Here is a 21,652-nt window from a genome sequence, read left to right on the forward strand (position 1 = left end):
AAATCTCATTAATTTAGTGAGCTTACTCTGGTTGGAACTAGGCTGTAGATTCCCAGAGCAGACAAATCAATCTAATTCCTGAAATGAAAGATCTGTTTGCCCTTCACATTAATTACCAGGGATCAAAGAAAGATGTTAAAAATTTTAAAACCTGTCTTAGCTCATGTAATTTTCAACTTCTCTTCTCCCTATTTTCCTATCTGTTTCCCCCTAAGGAGTCCCAATTAGTCCGAGTACAAACTCCCAAACTGTAAATGATATGTACTATGTGAACAAATTCTATGGAAATAGAGAAGATAAGGAAGATAGTGAGAAATGGCTAGATGGTGGGAAATGGCAATAACTTGGAAGGAAAGGTAATAGAGAAGAAACAAATGGATCTGCTTAACTTCGCTTGTCATAGAGATTAGAACAGAGATCACAACTGGAACCTAAATTGAATGATAAAATGGAGTTTGGTATTATAGCTACACCATTTTTAAAAAGAAGATGACTTTGTTTTTAAAAAGGTATCTTAAAGAGCAAAGGTAAGTAAACAGCAAGGTACAGGTCAAACTAAGAATTTGAGCAACATTCTTTTTGGATTACAGTTCCCATAATCCTTACTACTGGTTATGCTGACTGAATCCGACAGGTGTTGTAAGTCAAAAACATCATACCTACTTTAAGCAGAGAGAAAAACACAGAATAAGGAGAAAGCATTTGGCTTTGCAAAAATAACCTTTGTGTTCCCAAATGGAACAAACATGAGAGTTCTCTAACTACACTACTACACTTGATCTTAGCCAAAAGGCCGAGAAGCTAACTAATCTAATGCATCTGTAGAAAGAATTAATTTCAGTCATAGCAGTGCTTAAGAAAAAATAAAGTCTCACTTAATTTTTGCTAATATTATTTTACAGTTGTGATCTCATGCTACCTCATAAACAAGGCCATGTCTCAGATGCTCAGAAAGCAACTGGCTCAGATAGACAGAGTTTGACTCCTCACCTGGGATCAGGGAGCTGAGTTCTCTTTCTCTACATCTGAGTTGGTGTTTCCATTGTGGTATGTATAGATGTGATGGATTTGGGTCTAAAGATGGACACAGAGCCTTGTAGACCAAGCTTTCAAGCTACTTACAACCTCATCAAATGAGGCTTACTTTAGTGGCAAACGTCGGTTCAATCATAGTTTACTCACGGAGCCTGCTCGCTCCCATTCGGCGGTGTAGAGGAACTTCTGCTGAGGCTCTGTGGGTAAACTATAGTGGAACTGATATATGCCACTACAGCAGCAACATGGGAGTCTTCCCATGTTGCACCAGAAGCAATGTGAGGGAACCACGTGGTTGACGCTTCCCCTGTGGGATTGGCATGCTAATAAGATGGGTAATGTGGGGCATGGGGCGACAGGTATCCCACGACTCCTGATATGCACTGCCAGATTTGCCACAATCCATGGTGATTCTGGCTGCCTTTATTATAAGGTTCACCATTCCACAGGATTCTGTGGAATGGACATATGGTTTTGTATGGTTGTAGGTCGGTAACAAAGTAGTCACATCTAAATCTATATATATATAATAAAAGTGAATGTTTGTATGTATGGTTGGATGTATGTATGCGAGTATGTGCCAGCTTTCTGATGGGCCGCCACTATCCCAGGCCACTCAGACCACCAGGAATGACGGATCTGGACCAAACTTGCCACACTTAATCCCCATGATGCGCTTTACGCCCTGGTGCCATTTGTGGGACGATGGACCATGGATGATGGGATTTGTAGTACTTTCAATCGCTATGGCTCCCACAGGCCACTACGACGCCCACCAGTGACGGAACTGGACCAAACTTGGCACACAGAACCCCTATGAAACCCTTTCCGTCCTGGAGCAGATTGGGGGAGGATGGACCAAGTACCATCACTCACTTCTTGCTCTGAGAGTTGTAGTTCACCCTTATACAATCAGTGCTGAACCCAGCCGGCTTCAGATCTGGACCAAACTTACCACACTGCCTCATCATGTCCAACTGAGCATACAGGCAGGGTTTCGGGGTGATTGCCCTTTGGCTCTGGGAGTTGTAGTTCACCCTTATATAGTCAGCACTGAACCCAGCCAACTTCGGATCAGGACCAAACTTGGCACACAGCCCTATCATGCCGAACTGTGCATACAGGCAGGGTTTTGGGGTGATCGACCTTTGGCTCTGGGAGTTGTAGTTCACCCTTATACAGACAGCACTGAACCCAGCTGATGACGGATCTGGACCAAACTTAAGTGATATTTCCTCACATCCCCAAACAACTCAATGCTGTCTACTAATAACCCGGGCACTGCCGGGTCCCCAAGCTAGTGTTATATAAATCTTACCAATGCAGTTCCTGGTGTCTCCTGTTAGAACTAGGAGATACTCCTGTGTGAAACTCTGTAGAAGTGCTACCAGTCCTTGCAGACCAAGGATACACAGTGCTGGCTACTGAGCATGTTTGTACGTCCTTAACATCCTGTCTGAAAAGTTAGGCAAGATTATAGATGCCAAAGCCACGAGTAAAGACTAACAATCCCAGGCATCATGAGATTTCCCAGAAGATTTAACTGTATGATGCAGACATGATGTTTTGATGTTGGTTCTGACAAAGGTGTTAGGGACTAAAGTATCTCCCTGCACTTGCAATGCCAGCCTCATGGGGAATTAACAATTTGACATAATTTCCCTAACTTCTGCAAGTTCTCTGCCTTTCTTAATGGACATTGTTGCTGGATGTGTAGTTATGGGCTTTAGGAATAAAAAGAAATACTGAAAAAATTTCAACAAATGGTCAAAATTAGATTTCTTAACTGTCTGGAAATCCTGTCTGGAAATTAGAGGCAAGTGCAAATCTTCACAGTTTGGGAATCTCTGTGAAATATGCATGAGGAGTGCACAGAAGATGGCATTTTCTCTTTAGTAAATGAGTTGTGCATAACAAAATTCTCTTTTCTGTTCAGAACATTTTGCATAGAAATGTTGTCTGCTCAGACGAATGCTGAATATTATACAAAGCAAGTCCCAAACTGGAAGCAGTTTTTTTTTATTTTTGTAGAAAAAACCCCCCAAACAGTAAATTTGTTTTTGTAGGGAAATAATAAAATGTATAAATGGTTTACATCCACTGTTGCTGTCTCTGTTGGTATAGCTGAAGTTTTAACAAAAGTATTGTTTTTTGTTCTTGCAATAGTTGTGTGCCTTCAGGTCATTTCAGACTCATGGCAACCCTTGTACTTTTTAATATATGCAATACAAATCCTGCTATAATCTGATCAAGATTTTGCTATTCTCTTAACAATTTAGTAATCTGTCTTACACTGTCCTTTTGGAAGTCACTGATTAAATCACTGCCATTTACCATTGCATTACCAGTATTACCATAGAATCTAGTATAATGTGTATTTTCTATAAGAGTATGTGATTGTGTGATCCCCATGTGACACAGTGGGTTTAACCGCTGAGCTGCTGAACTTGCTAACCAAAAGGTCGGCGGTTTGAATCCGGGGAGAGCAGGGTGAGCTCCCACTGTTAGCCCCAGCTTCTGCTAATCTAGCAGTTCGAAATGTGAGTAATCAATAGGTACCGCTCCGGCGAGAAGGTAACGGTGCTCCATGCAGAGATGGCTTAGAAATCGAGATGAGCACCAACCCCCAGAGTTGGACACAACTAGACTTAATGTCATGAGAAAACCTTTACTTTTTATGTGATCGTATACTTGCCATGTAGTGCTAAATGTAGATCTTGATTCCAGCTGCATCAAGAGTTTATCTTTCCTTAAATCAATTGCTCATATTAATTAAACTTCTGGTCTGTCATTTTTTTTTAAAAAAATGTAGTAAATCTACAACTGGAATAATTGAAGCAAGTTAGATGTATGCTGTTCCCATGGCTGTTTTTACTGCGAATGACAGCAACGTGTGAAAAATGTATGTTCGTGACTTGCTTCTTTTTTTAAGTCACTACCTGCGGAGGCTGATCTTGTTCTATTTCTGTGGTTTTATAGAAAGATGATGCTTTCAGACCTTCTGTTGGCCACGGAAAGGCTCAGGAGTGAGAAGAAGTTTCTTAGCAATATGATTATCAAACTTATTGGAGAGAACCAGCAGCTGTTGGGAGAAAACAAACAATTCAGAGAAGAGATCAGAAGGTAAGGAGTGTTTTAAAGAGAATTCCCGCCCCCCTTTTTAAAAATACTTAACATAAACTTTTGTTGAGCTCCCTCTCCTAGAAATACATTAGAAAGCATACAGGTTTCCAATTTGGAAATGTTTGGGGCAAGGCTGAGCAAAGTGTGGCCCTCCAAATATTGTTGGACTGCACCTCCCAGCATTCCTCACCAGTGAATATCCTGGCTGATTTTAATTCTTTGTTGCTCATCTCCATTTCTAAGCCCAAGAGCCGGCGTTGTCCGTAGACACCTCCAAGGTCATGTGGCCAGCATGACTGCATGAAACGCCGTTACCTTCCCGCTGGAGCGGTACCTATTTATCTACGCACATTGGCATGTTTTCGAACTGCTAGGTTGGCAGAAGCAGGTGCTATATCGTGTTTATATGACAAGCTACATCTGCAGAAATTCCCTCTTTTACATAAGGAGCCCTTTATGGTTTTTACATTGCAAACCTAGATACAGGAAAATGCATGATAAGATCCTTCGGAGGCCTTCGGAGATAGTCATTAATTAATCAGCCCCAGTGGGTTTTTAATAATTTATCCTGTTTCTATTACGGTCTTACCATTTATGTGTTTTAAATGAAATTTTTATCTTGTATTGTTGTTTATATTGATATATTGTATTATTGTTTTATCTTTTTATATTGTGATTGTATTGTGTTGCTTATATTTTGTTCTTATGTTGTTTGGGCCACTGCCCCATGTAAGCTGCCCCGTGTCCCCGTGGGGAGATGGTGGCGGGATATAAATAAAGTTTTATTATATTTTTATTATTATTATTATTATTATTATTATTATTATTATTATTATCCAGCACCTTTTTTCTTTTATTAAAAAGAGTTGCTTAGTGGAGATGGTTTACATAGAATGATACTAAGGGACAAGAGGTTAACATTTTATATTGATATATTGTATTATTGTTTTATCTTTTTATATATATCTCTCTACTACTACTACTACTACTACTACTACTACTTTTATCTACTTATACATGTTGTATTTAAAAATATACTCATTCATTCATTCATTTTCATTTACAGTATTTATATTCTGCCCTTCTCACCCCGAAGGGGACTCAGGGTGGATTATAATGAACACATATATGGCAAACATTCAATGCCAACAGACAAACAACATATATAGAGAGACACAGAGGCATTTAACATTTTTTTCTAGCTTCACGATTCCGGCTACAGGGGGAGCTGTTGCCTCACTGTCCACTAGTGGCTGTACTTCTTCATTCCTTTCCTCGTGTTTTGTTGGCAGTTTTATGATGTTGTAAATTAGTTAATTTAGCCTCCCGCATAAAGCGTACCTAAATTTCCCTAATTGACAGATGCAACTGTCTTTCGGGGCTGCATAGGTCAACAGCAAGCCGGGCTATTTAATGGTTGTGGGCTTAACCTGACCCAGGCTTCGAACTCATGACCTCTCGGTCAGTAGTGATTTATTGCAGCTGGTTACTAGCCAGCTGCGCCACAGCCCGGCCCTACTCAATAAATTTTCTCCGTATTTTCCAAAAATATGTTTCAATATTCCCTTTTTAATTTTAATATTGCAAGTCAGCTTAGCATTAATTGCTATGTTCCAAATTTCCCTGTACCATTCTTCTAATTGTATGCAAGTTACTATATCTCAGGTTTCAAGGAAGGTAACAGCAAGCCTCCTCTGAACCAATCTTGTGGGAAAAAAACACGCTGATAGGGTCACCATATGTTATAGTCAATTTGAAGACACATAACAACAACAAGAAGAGAAAGCTATATATAAAAGTACACTGTAACACTGCTATGAGCTCTGAAGAGGGAAATTTGACTAAATGTGACTTTGGACATTATCCCACGCAGTCATCATCTCCGCCTTCCCTTCTTAACACTTCTGAAACATCTCCCTAATGAAGCATCACGGAGTCCATCAAATGATGCAGACAGACTTCCGCCGTGATGCTTTGTCCGTGATGCTTTGTTAGGAAATTGTTTTAGAAGAGAGGATAGTAGATGGGGAAAATTGTCTTCTGAGCTCATGATTTGAATGGAAATTGGAGGAAACATGTGCAATGGGATCTGTCAGATTTGCCCAGGCTGAATTGATTCAGTAATGGGAATTCCTATGGGTGGTCTCCTTCCAAGCATTGATATTTCTCTCCCAAAATCCTGCTTCATGAGCCTGGCCTGATAATTTAAAAAAAATTAGTTTAATATTTAGACATATACAAAACGTCAAAATATCACCAGTTTGTTTTTCCTAACATTTCTCCTTCTTTTTAATATTGGCTTTCAAAATTCTGCTACTTTTAGCTTTTTAAATTATAAAAAGGTAAAGGTTTCCCCTGACGTTAAGTCCAGTCATGTCTGACTCTGGGGGTTGGTGCTCATCTCCATTTCTAAGCCGAAGAACCGGCGTTGTCCCTAGACACCTCCAAGGTCATGTGGCCAGCATGACTGCATGGAGTGCTGTTACCTTCCCGCCGGAGCGGTACCTATTGATCTACTCACATTGGCACGTTTTCAAACTGCTAGGTTGGCAGGAGCTGGAGCTAACAGCAGCTGCTCATGCCGCTCCCGGGATTTGAACCTGGGACCTTTTGGTCTGCAAGTTCAGCAGCTCAGTGCTTTAACACACTTCGCCACCGGGGCTCCACAAATTAAATTACATTAAATTATAAACTTCCGCAATTGACATTAATGAGATTGGGGGGGAAATGAGAGGAGCCCAGAGTAAGGTGGTCTGCCTTCCTGTCTCCTTGAGAGTTACAAGATTGGAGGGGAAGTCGAGTACTGTATTGCAGAAGTGTATTGTCAAAGACTTTCATGGCAGGGAATCACTGGAATGTTGTGTGGTTTCTGGACTGTGTGGCAGTGTTCTAGCAGCATTTTCTCCTGATGTTTTGCCTGCATCTGTGGCTGGCATCTTCAGAGGATCTTTGAAGAGGCTAGCCACAGATACCGGTGAAACATCAGGAGAAAATGCTGTGGCGCAGGCTGTTGAGCAGCCTGCTGCAATAAATCACTCTGACCATGAGGTCATGAGTTCGAGGGCAGCCCATGGCGGGATGAGCACCCGTCAATTAAAAAATAAATAAATAAATAAATAAAAAACAGCCCCTGCTCGTTGCTGACCCAGCAACCCGAAAGATAGTTGCATCTATCAAGTAGGAGATAAGGTACCACTTATAAAAGTGGGGAGGCAAGTTTAACTAATTTATGACTTGGAATGAGGAAGTGCCATCAGAGTGGATGATGAAGCAGCTGCTCCCCCCTGTGGCCAGAATCGAACATCCCCTCAGGAGAAGGTTAAATTGCCTCTGCGTCTGTCTGTCTCTGTTTGATGTGTTTATGGGCATTGAATGTTTGCCCTATGTGTGTATAATGTGATCCGCCCTGAGTCCCCTTCGGGGTGAGAAGGGCGGAATATAAATACTGTAAATAATAATAATAATAATAATAATAATAATAATAATAATAATATAGTCTAGAAACCACACAACATTCCATTCCAGAAGTGATTTCTGTCTAAAGAATGGTGCCTCAGGTCTCCTCTACAGTAATGGGATTGGAGGGGAAAGTATCCCAGAAGTGGTGTCTGTCTTGAGAATGGTATGTCAAGTCTCTTGGTTGAGATAGGAGGAGGAAATTCTGTGTGATAGAGGTAAGTAAATTCTTCATATTTAAAGATGGAATCCCACTCAAAGAAGACGATTTTCTCCAATTTCCTCAGCTCTGTCTGATGAAGTCCTAAATCTTAAACATAATTTAATTTGGGAAACTGCCATGGAGAAATGTTTTCCCTCTGTATTTTGGAATTTGGAATTCCAAACAAAGGATACTCAGCCTGTATTAGTCTTGGAAAGGATTCCATCTAGTGCTATGTGACAACTACATAGAACCAGGCAGGCAGGGTGAAAAGGTTTCCTATACCTGTTTAAGATCAGGTACGTTTTTCATACTTCAGAATTAATCTCCCCTAGTCCGCTGTGATTTCACTTATTATTTCATATTGTAGTTTGCAATATCCACAACAATATACAAGAAGAATGATGGATGTGATGGAGATGGAAGATAGCCGGAAGAGCAAGAAACCAAAAGTGATCAAGCAACAACAGGAGGAGGTTAGAAAAACATTTTGATTGCTTGAACCCAACTTGAAATATAATTGAGTTAAAATTGGCAGTAAGTAGGAGATATGGCAAGGTGGTACCACTCAAAATTATTGTTCATGGACCAGTGCAGTCCCCAAACCTTTGGCTATTGATCCCTGGTGAGCTTCCAAGAAGGAAACAATTGTAGTTGATCTTTGGAAAATGGTGCTGGTCTTGATGGGGATCAGCCTGATAACCTGAGAAAAACAGCAGTGGGACTCATAATATTTATTTAGTTATTTGGGAAATATCTATATCACTTTTCTCCAACAGACTCAAGTTGGATTACAACAGCATAGAAACATGCAATATAAAAAAGACCATTACAATTAACCCAAATAGTTTACATAGTCCCTCCTTGTAGGATGTTAAAACTATAATTAAAATAAGTAAACACACTCTAAATAATTCTAAAGTGCTATAAATCCTGGGCTTCTGTTACAGATCAATTAAAAGCTATTCCAAACAGGAATGTCTTCAGATTTTTCCTAAAGGACATGGGGATGGGAACTGCTGTAATCACTTCTGGCAGTGCATTCCAGAGCTTTGGTGCTACGCCCAAGAAAATGCCATCTCTGGACAGTTTTTAAGTGAAGACTGTCCCTAATCTGAGTGGAGATTCGTATCACACTACTTGACCTTAAAGGTCTGCCTGGTCTATATTATTTTATTATGACACAGCAAACAAAATAGATATGCTGGATTTCGTATCACAAAATCACAAGTCGAGCACTTCCCAAGTGTCTAGGACTGTGTGATGTATTTTCGGATGATGCGTGCAGATCCCAGTAGGGTGGCCTTTTGCAGTTGACAGATCGTAATTTTGTCAATGTCTATTGTTTCCAAATGCCGGCTGAGATCTTTTGGCACGGCACCCAGTGTGCCCATCACCACCGGGACCACCTGCACTGGTTTCTGCCAGAGTCTTTGAAGTTCAATCTTGAGGTCCTGATAGCGGCTGAGTTTTTCCTGTTGTTTTTCGTCAATGCGACTGTCACCTGGGATGGCGACATCAATGATCCAAACCTTTTTCTTTTCCACAACTGTGATGTCTGGTGTGTTGTGTTCCAGAACTTTGTCAGTCTGGATTCGGAAGTCCCACAGTATCTTTGCATGCTCATTTTCCAATACTTTTGCAGGTTTGTGATCCCACCAGTTCTTTACTGCTGGGAGGTGGTACTTGAGGCATAAGTTCCAATGGATGATTTGGGCCACATAGTTGTGCCTCTGTTTGTAGTCTGTCTGTGCGATTTTCTTACAGCAGCTGAGGATATGATCAATGGTTTAGTCGGTTTCCTTGCACAGTCTTCATTTTGGGTCATCAGCTGATTTTTCGATCTTGGCCTTAATTGCATTTGTTCTGATGGCTTGCTCCTGGGCTGAAAGGATCAGGCCTTCTGTCTCCTTCTTCAGTGTCCCATTTGTGAGCCAGAGCCACAAATTTTTTATTATTATTATTATTATTATTATTATTATTATTATTATTATTATTATTATTATTATTTACTATAATGTAGAACCATTGCAGTCCCTGCCCCACCCAGAATGTCTGTGTCTTGTAGAGAAAAGGATAGAAGGAAGTGGGAAATACATTATGCCAGATGTAAAATGATTACATTATTCGAACAGTAGGTCCGTTTTCATCACCATCCAGTCTTAACTATTTACTGCCTTAACCCTCAGCACTTTACCCTATTCCTGAATCTCATTGCCTTGCATTTTTGCACATGCCTGCCTTTCCTGTAGCCCCCTGTTTAGTCATGATGCTTGCTATGTATTTTATGAATGTTATTTTACTGTTATTGTTTTAATTACATATGCTGTTGTCGTATTGTTTTATCTGTTGATCGGGCTTGACCCCATGTGAACTGCTCTGAGTCCCCTCAGGCAAATGGAAGCAGGTTATAAATAAAGTTTATCATCATCATCATCATCATCATCATCATCATCATCATCTGTTGAAGAATCACAGTAGATCTCAGCAGATGATATGTTCATGTTGTGTTGGGCATCAGGGTTATAGGCAGACACTTCTAGAGTCCCATCTCTGCTCACCGCCAACCGTGATGTGGCCATTGGGGGCTGCAAGGGTCTACAACAACATGAGGAGATGAATGAATGTAGGTCTGCATGTGACATTAATACACCATAAAGGATTCCAGTCAAAGGACCTCATCATATTGATTTCTGGCTCCATCCTAGGATGCTTCCAGGATGGAGCCAAGACAGAGCCCACTGGATCCTTTCACATGATGAAGAGCTACTTCCAGCAGGACTCCATTCTGGCTCCATCCTGGAAGTGTCCTAGGATGGAGCCCTGAGAACACAGGTGGATACCTATATTCTCATTAGACAAATAGGGGTCAGCGCAGGAGGAAGCCTGTGTGATGAGGAAGGTGATGATGTGGCAATGCAGGGCATGGGATGATGGTTTCTTCTGATACCTCATGGATTCGCCACACTGCCCAGCAAAATTGTCTGCTGTCGCCCATGTTAGGGACCTCAATGCAATGAGGTCCTAAATGTGCACGAATACTTTCTGTGACCCAGAAAGCATGACATACACAGAATAGTTGCAACCCCAGCTTTGGCAACCGTAAATATTGACTTACAATTTGAAGATCCAGACCTTCTAAGGTAGTTTTTTCATGGTGACCTTGTAAGCACAATCATCTGACCCATTTCTGACCCTTCTGTGTGACACAGTAAATAGCACTTGGATGGCGAAGTGCTACGCCCATCATTACTGGTAAAGAGTCTGGGAGTCCTCTTGGACCCTTCATTGACGATGGAGGCCCAGGTCTCCGCCGTTACCAAAACTGCCTTTTTCCATCTTCGGCAGGCTAGACGGCTAGCCCCCTATCTATCTAGGGACAACCTGGCTACGGTGATCCAGGCTACAGTCATCTCGAGACTGGATTACTGTAACGCCCTTTACATTGGCCTTCCTGTGTCGGTGATCCGGAAGCTCAAATTGGTGCAAAATGCAGCTGCTCGGCTCCTTGCGGGAGTCCCGATAAGATGCCACATAACACCAATCTTACGGCAGCTGCACTGGTTACCAATTGAGCACCGGATCACTTTCAAAGTGATGGTGCTTACCTTCAAGGCCTTACATGGTCTAGGGCCGATGTACCTGAGGGACCGCCTCACTCCCTACAAACCCCAGAGATCCCTCCGTTCTGAGGACCAAGACCTGTTGGAAGTCCCCAGTTTTAAGACTTTGCATCTAACTGCAACCAGACGCAGAGCCTTTTCAGTAGTGGCGCCATCTCTGTGGAACCCCTTGCCACCTGAAGTTCGTGCCTTGCGGGACTTGTTGGCCTTCCGCAAGGCATGTAAGACACACCTGTTTCGACAGGCTTTTGAGTTCTGTTGTTGATGTTTTAAAAGGTGGTTTTAGGATGTTTTTAAAGATGTTTTTTAAATTGTTGATTTTAGCTGGTTCTTGTAAGCCGCTCCGAGCCCTAGGGGAGTGGCGGCATATAAGTTTGAAAAATAAATAAATAAATAAATAAATAAATAAATAAATAAATAAAATACCTATACAAAGGCATGTCTATAGAAGTCCAAAACCATTTAATCCATTGTGCAGCAGCCCCTGTCAATATGTAACTAGTACTACATCCACACAATGAACTGGTTGTATATCAGCAATAGACAACAAAATTGTGAAGAAAATACCTAGCAGAGTGGATCACTCTTAGGCATTTGTGCTCTGGACTGGCCCTTAATTTTTCAGTAGGTTTAAATGAGCACTTAGTCAAAAACACAGATTACCACTATTCCATTCTTCTGTTTCTTGTCATTTTGACATATGGCAAATGAGATGCTCATTTTGACATACTTGTTACGTTTCTTTTTAACCTTGCCCCATTAAGCATATGGAGATCAATGAGTCAGAGCCACATATCCTGAAATAAAATTATTTTACATTTTATTAAAACCACAGATTAAATAGCAAATAGCCATAGGTATTAAAGAGAAATGCAGTCATCAAATTCAATACTATATGAACAATAATAAACATAATTAAAACAATATTAACATAAAAAGTAAACAGGAGAAGTAAAGGATTCACAGAAGTATACCAACAGCAACAGAATATAAAATGGAACATAAAAAGCCTGGGCCAGCACAGTGATTTAAACCATAGAAAAGCCTACCGGCTGAACAGTTTGCAGTTCAAGCCCGGGTCGGGATGAGCTCTCACCGTCAGCCCATCTTCTGTTCACCTAGCAGTTCGAAAACACAATGTTATAAATAGATACCACTTTTGGCGGGGTGGTAAAAGGTACCCTGAAAAACATGCTGGCAAAAATCCAACCGGGAAAGGAATCCATGCATGACAATTATTATTATTATTATTAAAAGTGATCAATAAAGGGAAAAATCCAGTCTTGGACTTACCTAGAATAAATTAACAAATTGAATTTGTTCTAAAACACCTTCCAACACATTTAACTTTTGTATAAAATCTAGCAATTGCTAATTTAGTTAGCTGTTTTAAAAGTCATTCAAATTCCTGGGTGTGGTAACTTCATAATATTTAGCCTAAAAGTAAGATAAATAATAATTACTACTCTAGTAAAATATTAGTAAAAAGTTTTCAAAAAACATTGGCAAAAATTGAACTTTTACTAAAATTGGGGGTGGGGGGTGGGTGGGCTGGGACCATAACTAGCCACAGTACAATATACTTTGGAAAAGTATATAGTAGAAAATAAGTATCAGATTGGGAGAGATAAAGCAAAGTACACAAGATGAAACCAGAAAACACAATAAGGAGATCCCCAATGGAAAAGGAGAGAGCGAAACTAGAAACAACAGAAAAAGTCTAAAAGAAAATCAGAAAACCTTAATGATTTCTTCTCCTAATTTCAGAAGAAAGTGTGGGGAGGAAGTATCTCAAAACATATAAAACTGTCTTTGATATCCTTCCAGATAAACATATTTTTGTCCTCTTTAGTCTCTTTGTCTTTCCCTGTCTCTGAAATGAGAAACAACCATAGCTTTAGTGAAATTTTCATCTTGAATATCACCATGCATAGATAAAATAATTCTATAGATTACTTCTACCTATGGTCTGCAACTAGACAATTTCTGCATATAAGCCAATAGTGAAGAGCTAAAGTAAAATGCTTTTGTACAAAACTGCATCTCTACCTGTACCTATGTATTTGTTCCTGAATTATGAATTGATATTCATAGTGCAAAGATGTCAGGCAGGAGGAGAAATCTTTTTTAAAATCCCACCTCTTATACCAATTGTGGAGATGTGGAGATGGAAGTTGTTTTTGTTAATTAATTATTATATATTTTATATCCGCTGCCACCAGTTATTAAAGATGTTTTTATTTAAAAGCTGCCACCAAATTATAGAGGTTTTATAATGTCAAGGGGATCATCAATTCTTGCCACCACTATAGGAATACGTAGCCACTAGCTACTTAGAGAGGAGACTTTTAAAATTTTATTTTTCTTCTTTCTTGTTTGCTTTTGATGGTAAAATAGATGACAGAAGCTGAGATGTTAAAAAGAACAATAACACGTTTATTGAGGCACAAGCTTAATGGTTACAATAACTTCTTCAGAGGCACTCAGATTAACAGTTGCAATAACAGAATGAGGTGATTCAAACTTCCTAAAATGTCACTTCTTTCTCCACTGCCTAAACCTGCAGTCACCCTGTGAATTCCAGTCACAGAATATCTGTTCCCTATCTGGAAACAGACTACCTTAAAATAAGTCACCAAACTTATTTTAAAATTGACTAAAAAATCAAACATTTGAGCCACCCTGATCCCTCAACCAGAATCAGTCTCCCGGTACCTCATAAGGTCACCGACTCTAAAAACTAACCTTCCCTATGGTTCTCTGACCACAGACTGATCTGTTTTTAAAACATTCCCTCCTTTTCCTCCAAATGGTGGTTGGCTCCGCCCTCATTACTATGGCAACCTGCCTCAGAATGCTGTGCTGGCTACCATCCCCCACGCACTGGTGACTCTAATACTTACCCTTTTAAACATAGTTAAACATGACTTTTAAAACGCAATTAAACATGACATCTATAAATCAAAATAAAAAACACACTTCTTTACAATAGTAGACAAGTTGAACATGAGCCAACAATGTGATATAGCAGCTTAAAAGGCCAACGAGATTTTGGGCTGTATCAAAAGAAGTATAGTGTCTGGATCAAGACAAGCAATGGTGTCCCTCTATTCTGCTTTGGTCAGACTTTACGTGGAATACTATGTCCAATTCTGGGCACCACAATTCAAGAGGGATATTGACAATCTGGAATGTGTCCAGGGGAGGGCGACTAAAATGATCAAAGATCTGGAGACCATGCCCTATGAGGAGCATCTTAAAGAACTGGGAATGTTTAGCCTGCAGAAGAGAAGGCTGAGGGGAGACAATTGTCATGTGTAAATATGTTAAAGGATGTCACAGGGAGAAGGGGGCAGGCATGTTTTCTGCTGCCCTGGAAATTCAGAGCAATGGGTTCAAATGACAGGAAATGAAATTCCACCTAAACATTGGAAAGACCTTTCTGACTTTAAGAGCTGTTCAACTGTGGAACTCTCTTCTTTAGAGTGGGGTAGAAGTTCTTTCCTTGGAGACCTTTAAGCAGAGGCTGGATGGCCATCTGTCAGGGGTACTTTGTGCTTTTCCTGCATGGTAGGGGGTTGGATTAGATGGCCCATGCAAGCTCCTCCAACACTATGTTTCTATTAAATGCTAGGATCACTATGGAGCATCTCATTGCAATGAATCAATGTCTTGTGTCTTGTGTTCATGACCAAATAAAACCTGCCAACCACCATGAATTTGTCCTGACTTAAATTTGAACCAAAAGGAAAGAACAGCTTGATTTGTTTCAAGCTGGAAGATGCAACCATGGCCACATGGTGAATAAAATTGCCAGCACTTAGTTCAGACTTCCAGAGTCCTTTTTTGTACCTAGAACACTTTATTCCAAGCACAGGGTCTAAACAACAAAACCAAGGCCCCTTTGACATAGCTGAATAAAATCTCACATTATCTGCTTTGAACTGGAATATAGGGTAGTGTGGACTCAGATAACCCAGTTCAAAGCAGATATTGTGGCAATTCTGGGTTATATGGCTGTGTGGAAGGGCCCCTAGTTTCATCTTTGGAGTCCCAGAAGATGCATGATGCAGTCTGATTATTTTATGCCAAGCAGTTACTCTTAAAAAAATAGGGACGTCATTTCGAACTACTTGGAAGAAAAGTATTAATCAAGAAAAACTGTCAAACAAAATGCGAGGTAACAGTTTGCTATCCATAGCTGCCAACTTTACTGATTCCATGGTAAAACGTGGAGCTAATCTACTGCTAGCAGAAAACGTTCTGTCCATTTCATTGATCTGATTTATGTGGCTCAAATGTTTCTGTTGACCAGCCTTGTTGACTCCCAGAAATGTGACAGTTGGCAGGTCTGACACTCTGGAAGAATCATTCTGCGATGAAATCAGCAGCTGTGCATGCTGAAAAATTCAGTTTTTAAATTTGTATAATTTATTTTATTTTAAGCTATGTGTTTCTAGAATGTGTGACTGTCGGCTTGCCAGTCAACGAGACAGCCTAAGGACAACCATGGTTCATCCCTCGATAGCCTGCTGTGATTCTGCTCTGACCTCTGATTTTACCAGGACTCCTCATAGCACAGCATCCGAGTCTTATGTGGAGCATGAATTGGAAAGAGTTCCAAAGGTACAACCTGTGGTAGTGACCAGTTTACATTGGACAGCTGTACTTCCTTTTTTGGGTATAATATTTTCTTGCACAGACCTGAGTGAAACAAATAAAAACTGCACAACAGCACTGCACATATCTCCTGGTGCATGTGCCCATATTTTAACGTTTGGGAAAGACTCTAATATGATGGAAATATACCCATATCATCTGAAAGAGGCTTGTCAGTCCAACACCATACTTTTACAGACATTTTTCTTTTAAAAAATGACATTGCTGAGAATTTGCAAATGGAGTGCTCGCAACTTACTTTTTATTTCATAAAATATTTTATAGCCTGCCCTCAGAGATCTCACCAATCTTACAACTTTAAAACTTTGTGAATGCAGTAGAGTCTCACTTATCCAAGCTAAACAAACCTTGGATAAGCGAATATCTAGGATATTAAGGAGGGATTAAGGAAAAGCCTATTAAACATCAAATTAGGTTATGATTTTACAAATTAAGCACCAAAACCATGTTATACAACAAAATTGACAGAAAAAGTAGTTCAATACACAGTAATGTTGTGTTGCAATTACTGTATTTACAAATTTAGCACCAAAATATCACGATATATTGAAAACATTGACTACAAAAATGCATTGCATAATCCAGAACCTTGGATAAGTGAGACTCTACTGTAGTAAAAATAAAAGTGGACACAACTAAACTGGAAATAAATGAGGAGATGGAAGTCTCCCATTACATCTGAATGAAGATCCTGGCTGGTTGTCTCTTAATAAAGTCTCCTGCTGATTAAGTAACCATTTATATCTAGTCCCCTTTGCTATAATGTTGTGTTGTGAAGCTACACCCTTTAACATTGGGTAAAGCAATTCCAGAATCATATAAGTGGTATAGTGCTTTAATATCTCAAGGGTTTACACTGTTTTGCAGTTTCGGAGCTACCCTACATTTTTCACAACCGGCAAAGCAAATAAAATCAGTTAAGCATTTAAATTTTACACTGCTCCCAGTGCTCCAAACAGCATAAATTTACAGCCTATCAGAATTGAAGCTTCAGCGATTACCCAAGGATGTAGGGTTTCGCCTAAATTCCATTGCCTTTGGTGCAGCACAGTAGTATGCAATTTTTCATAGATATTCTTTCCCAAAACGTTTGCAATTCCAACATTCATTAGATTTAAAAGGGATGGATTTAACCCTCTGTAAATTATAACTGTAATATAATGTAGTTATACTTTCTTTCTTGAAAAAAGAACTAATTGAATAATATTATTGGTATTTGTATCTTATTTCCAAACATTGCCTTCATTAGATTCTACAAGTATAGAATCAATGCAGTCGAACACCACTTTCACTTCTGTGGAATCATGGAAGTTGTAGTTTTAGCTTTTTCTGTAAAACCTCACCAAACTTCTATCATTCCATAGCATTCAGTCATGGCAGTGAAAGTGGTATCAAACAGCATTAATTCTTTGTGCACCATCAGACTTTTTTCCACATGCAGATGCTTAAGTCTTTTTAAAAATAAATGTTTAGATGGATCTAGAAGTACATCTTGTCCATTTGTACGTACATAATGTGTACTAAAGTTGGCTCATGAATATCTATCACTTGGTTACTCAATGCCATATAATCTAGAGAGATGTAGTTTGGTGAAGCATCAGCAATCTTTACAAGATAAAGCTAAGGGTCTTGTAAAACTATAACTCTCATGAGTCATGGTGGTTAAAGTTGTGTCAAACTACATAATAAGATGCTGCATTCATTCATTTCTCACAAAATGTGAGTCCTATGATTAGAGTCATAAGTATTTTCCTATAATCTACATAAGCTGTAGTTTCTTTTCAGTTGTGATACTGCCTGAAACACTTATCCTTGTCATTCTCTTTCTTTGTTAAGACACACCTGCAGTATTGGGAAAAGAAGATGGGAGAGAAAAAAGGAGATATTTTCAAGGTATTGGAAAAATGCAACGTATAATGAAAGAAAGTAATTCTTTCAGGGTAGACTTGCAAATTGAGCTTAATTTATAGTAAAGTTGTTACTCTGCCATTGAGCAAGACCATCACTAAGACTAACCAAAAAATCACAAAACAGCGACCATCTATTTGAGTTCTTCCAAACTGTTGCAGTAATAGCACCTTTTCCGAATCCAAGAAAATGTCATATTAATCTAATCTTTTTCAAATGTTTGAAATCACTTGGGATAAAGTTAGACTGTAAGCACAGGTTGAGTATCCAAAAAGTTTGAAATGAGAAGTGTTCTATATTTTAGATTATTTTAATTTTTTGGATTTTGGTATTCATGATGAGGTATCTTAGAGATGGAATCTGAATCTAGACATGAAAGTCATTTATGTTTCATATACCTCTTATACACATAGCCTGAACGTAATATTATACACAAGATTTATAATAATTTTGTGCATGAAACAAAGTTTGTGTACACTGAAACAAAGATTTTACTATCTCAGCCATCCACATGGATAATTTCTGCTTTGGAGATTCTGTGTCAGATTTCTGGATACTCAAACCTGCATACACTCCAGCTACTGCTGTAATTTTATGCATGTTTCAGTGGGATGGGATTTGAGTCCCTAACCCATTATCTAACCCAGGGGTCCCCAAACTAAGGCCCGGGGGCCACATGCGGCCCATTGAAGCCATTCATTCGGCCCTCGCGGTGGCAGCTCCCTCCTCCTCTTTGCTTGTTTATAATGGTATTTTAATTATTATTTAATTAATTATTAAGGGGTGCTTTGCTAGTGCTTTTGGTGCACAAAGGTAGAAGGGAGTTGGACTAAATGGCCCACGGGGTCTCTTCCAACCCTCTTTATTATTATTATTATTATTATTATTATTATTATTATTATTATTATTGACAGAAGGACACAGCATAACACAAAATCACAAGTTGAACCCAAGCATTTAGGACTGTGTGATTTATTATTATTATTATTATTATTATTATTATTATTATTATTATTATTATTATTATTATTATTATCAACATTGAGGCTGAGTGGCCATCTGTCAGGGGTGCTTTGCTTGTGCTTTTGGTGCACAAAGGTAGAAGGGGGTTGGATTAAATGACCCCAGGGGTCTCTTCCAACCCTCTTTATTATTTTTATCATGATTATGATTGTTATTAACATTGAGGCTGTATTTGTTCCTGTTTTGTTTTTTTACTTCAATATAAGATATGTGCAGTGTGCATGGGAAATTGTTCATAGTTTTTTGTAAAAAAAAAAACAAAAAAACCCTATAGTCTAGCCCTTCAACTGTCTGAGGGACCGTGAACTGGCCCTCAGTTTAAAAAGTTTGGGGACCCCTGATCTAACCCATCTATATATATAAAAGGATAAAAAAAATCGGCCTAGGACAAAACAACAAAACTACACATCCCAGAAACACTAAACTTGGCAACACAACCCCTCATCCATGCCTCTACGTTCATACAACAAAAGGAAAAGAAAAATAAAGTCTTAATTAGAGGGAAATAAATAATTGTTTTTTATCCAATTGCTGCCAGTTACAAGGCTAAACTGTGCCCACTTGGTCTCCTAGCAACCCATTCAGCCCAGGGGACAGGCACAGTTAGGCTTCACTTAGGCCTCTTCCACACTGCCTATAAAATACAGATTATCTGATTTTAACTGGATTATATGGCAGTGTAGACTCAAGGCCCTTCCACACAGCTATATTACCCATTTATAATCTTATATTATCTGCTTTGAACTGGATTATCTTGAGTCCACACTGCCAGATAATCCACTCCAGTCTGCATTTTATACAGCTGTGTAGAAGGGGCCTCATATAATCCAGTTCTAAGCAGATAATATAAGATTATCAATATACAGTAGAGTCTCACTTATCCAACATAAACAGGCCGGCAGACAGGGCCGGCCGAAGAAAATTTACAATAGTAAGCGGGGATGGGGAAAAGTGCCCCCCCTCCCGCCGGCGCCGCAGGAGGCGTGGCCATGTGCCTCCCGCAGCGCCGGCGGGCCCCGCCTCCCGCGCCCTGGCCCCACCTCACGCCCAGCGTCCCCTGGCCCCGCCTCCCACGTAGCATGGGAGGCGGGGTCAGGGCTAGTAGCGTGGGAGGCGGGGCCAGGGTTGGCCCCGCCTCCCGTCCAGCGTGCCCTGGCCCCGCCTCCCATGCTGCGTGGGAGGCGGGGCCAGGGCACGCTGGGCGGGAGGCGGGGCACCGCCCTGACGGTGCCCCGCCTCCCGCCCAGTGCGCCCTGGTCTAGCTGGCACCCCATTTTTAGACACACCCCATTTTTAGTTTGTATGGGAGGAAAGCATGTCTTAAAAGCAAAGAAACATAATAATAACAATAATGATAATAATTGTTGTTTTATGTTTGACGTTTTGTTCCTATGTATACACGCTACTGTAAGAAAATTGTGAGTTCGTTTACTATTTCTCTAAGGAAAGTAAAGCATTTAATGAGAGGGAAGATACAGTATTTATGTATTACGATACACAAACAGGAAAGATATTTCCTAAAATTCAAATGTCACATGTAAACATAAAAAGTGTTATTAATTATAATTAAAATTCCACTTTCATCTATATATATAAAAGAGTAATTAAATTTCGGCCTAGGACAAAACAACAAAACTGCACATCCTAGAAACACTAAACTTGGCAGCACAACCCCTCATCCATGCCTCTACGTTCATACAACAAAAAGCTCCAGCTACTCCAGAAAATGGCCAGGCTTTGAGACTGCAAGGCTATTCACTGCTATTCCACCTGGCCAACAAAGGATTCCCATAAGCCACAGCAACGCGTGGCCAGGCAAAGCTAGTAATATATATTAATAGAATTTTAGATATATACAGTATTACATATTCCAGAAACTTGATTACTTATTGGGATCTGATGAAAGAAACACAATCTACCTGTTTTGAAAAAGTTGTACCAGCACTCAATTCAGCCCCAGTATTTTGAAACCTTGAAACCGTCTGTCTATGCATATACACTTGAAAGTAGACATACTGTAATTCTATAGGACTTATTGCGAAGTAAACACACATAAGACTGCACCACAGATGTCTATCTATGGATAGACAGAAATCCATAGTGTTTTTTTTATTGTGCCAGAAGCTAACATACTACAAGTTGCTTCTGGTGTGAGAGAATCGGCTGCCTGCAAGGGCATTGCCCAGGGGACGCCTGGATGTGATACCATTCTGCTGGGAGGCTTCTCTTATGTCCCTGCATGCTAGGGCTGACAGATAGAAACTAACCCTTTAGGTCAGCAGTTCAGCCAGCACAAGGATTTAACCCATTGCGCCACTGCGGCTCCATAGGAGTGGTGATGCAAGCCAATTTTCCTTAAATAACTTCAAAACCAGACCACCCACCACATACATTTGTTTACTGTTAGGACCTACATCAAAGGTCTTTTTGTAGATCCCTTTGCTGCATTTGGATAGGTATGCCATGACTGATGACAGGGTTTTAGCCACTGTGGCCCCTTGTCTCTGGAACATTAGCCAGTTGATTTCCCCCCCTGCTATTTACCTAGGCTTCAGATGAGGAGCTCTGGTGTCCCTCCACATGTTTTGGCCCATTTCCTAAA

General features: G+C 40.0%; 1 protein-coding gene and 1 pseudogene across 5 annotated transcripts in view; one reads left to right on the top strand and one right to left on the bottom strand.

Annotated features, from left to right (window-relative positions):
• Positions 1-646: 646 nt before the first annotated feature.
• LOC134292813 (U2 spliceosomal RNA) lies at positions 647-805 on the bottom strand (annotated as a pseudogene).
• Positions 806-936: 131 nt separating this feature from the next.
• The window catches only part of LOC107982989 (ankyrin-2-like), a 54,614-nt gene continuing 33,898 nt past the window's right edge, over positions 937-21,652 (top strand). For 4 of the 5 annotated variants that reach the window (XM_062984609.1, XM_062984613.1, XM_062984615.1 and 1 more), the window contains exons 1-5: positions 937-1,047; positions 4,015-4,158; positions 8,187-8,292; positions 15,886-16,065; positions 17,956-18,012. In XM_062984609.1, coding sequence (XP_062840679.1) covers positions 4,019-4,158; positions 8,187-8,292; positions 15,886-16,065; positions 17,956-18,012 — 483 coding nt within the window. In that variant the 5' untranslated portion in view covers positions 937-1,047; positions 4,015-4,018. The remainder of the gene's footprint in view (positions 1,048-4,014; positions 4,159-8,186; positions 8,293-15,885; positions 16,066-17,955; positions 18,013-21,652) is intronic. The other variant, XM_062984610.1, reaches the window with a different exon arrangement.

Source organism: Anolis carolinensis, chromosome 6, assembly GCF_035594765.1.
Source record: "Anolis carolinensis isolate JA03-04 chromosome 6, rAnoCar3.1.pri, whole genome shotgun sequence".
NCBI lineage: Eukaryota > Metazoa > Chordata > Lepidosauria > Squamata > Dactyloidae > Anolis > Anolis carolinensis.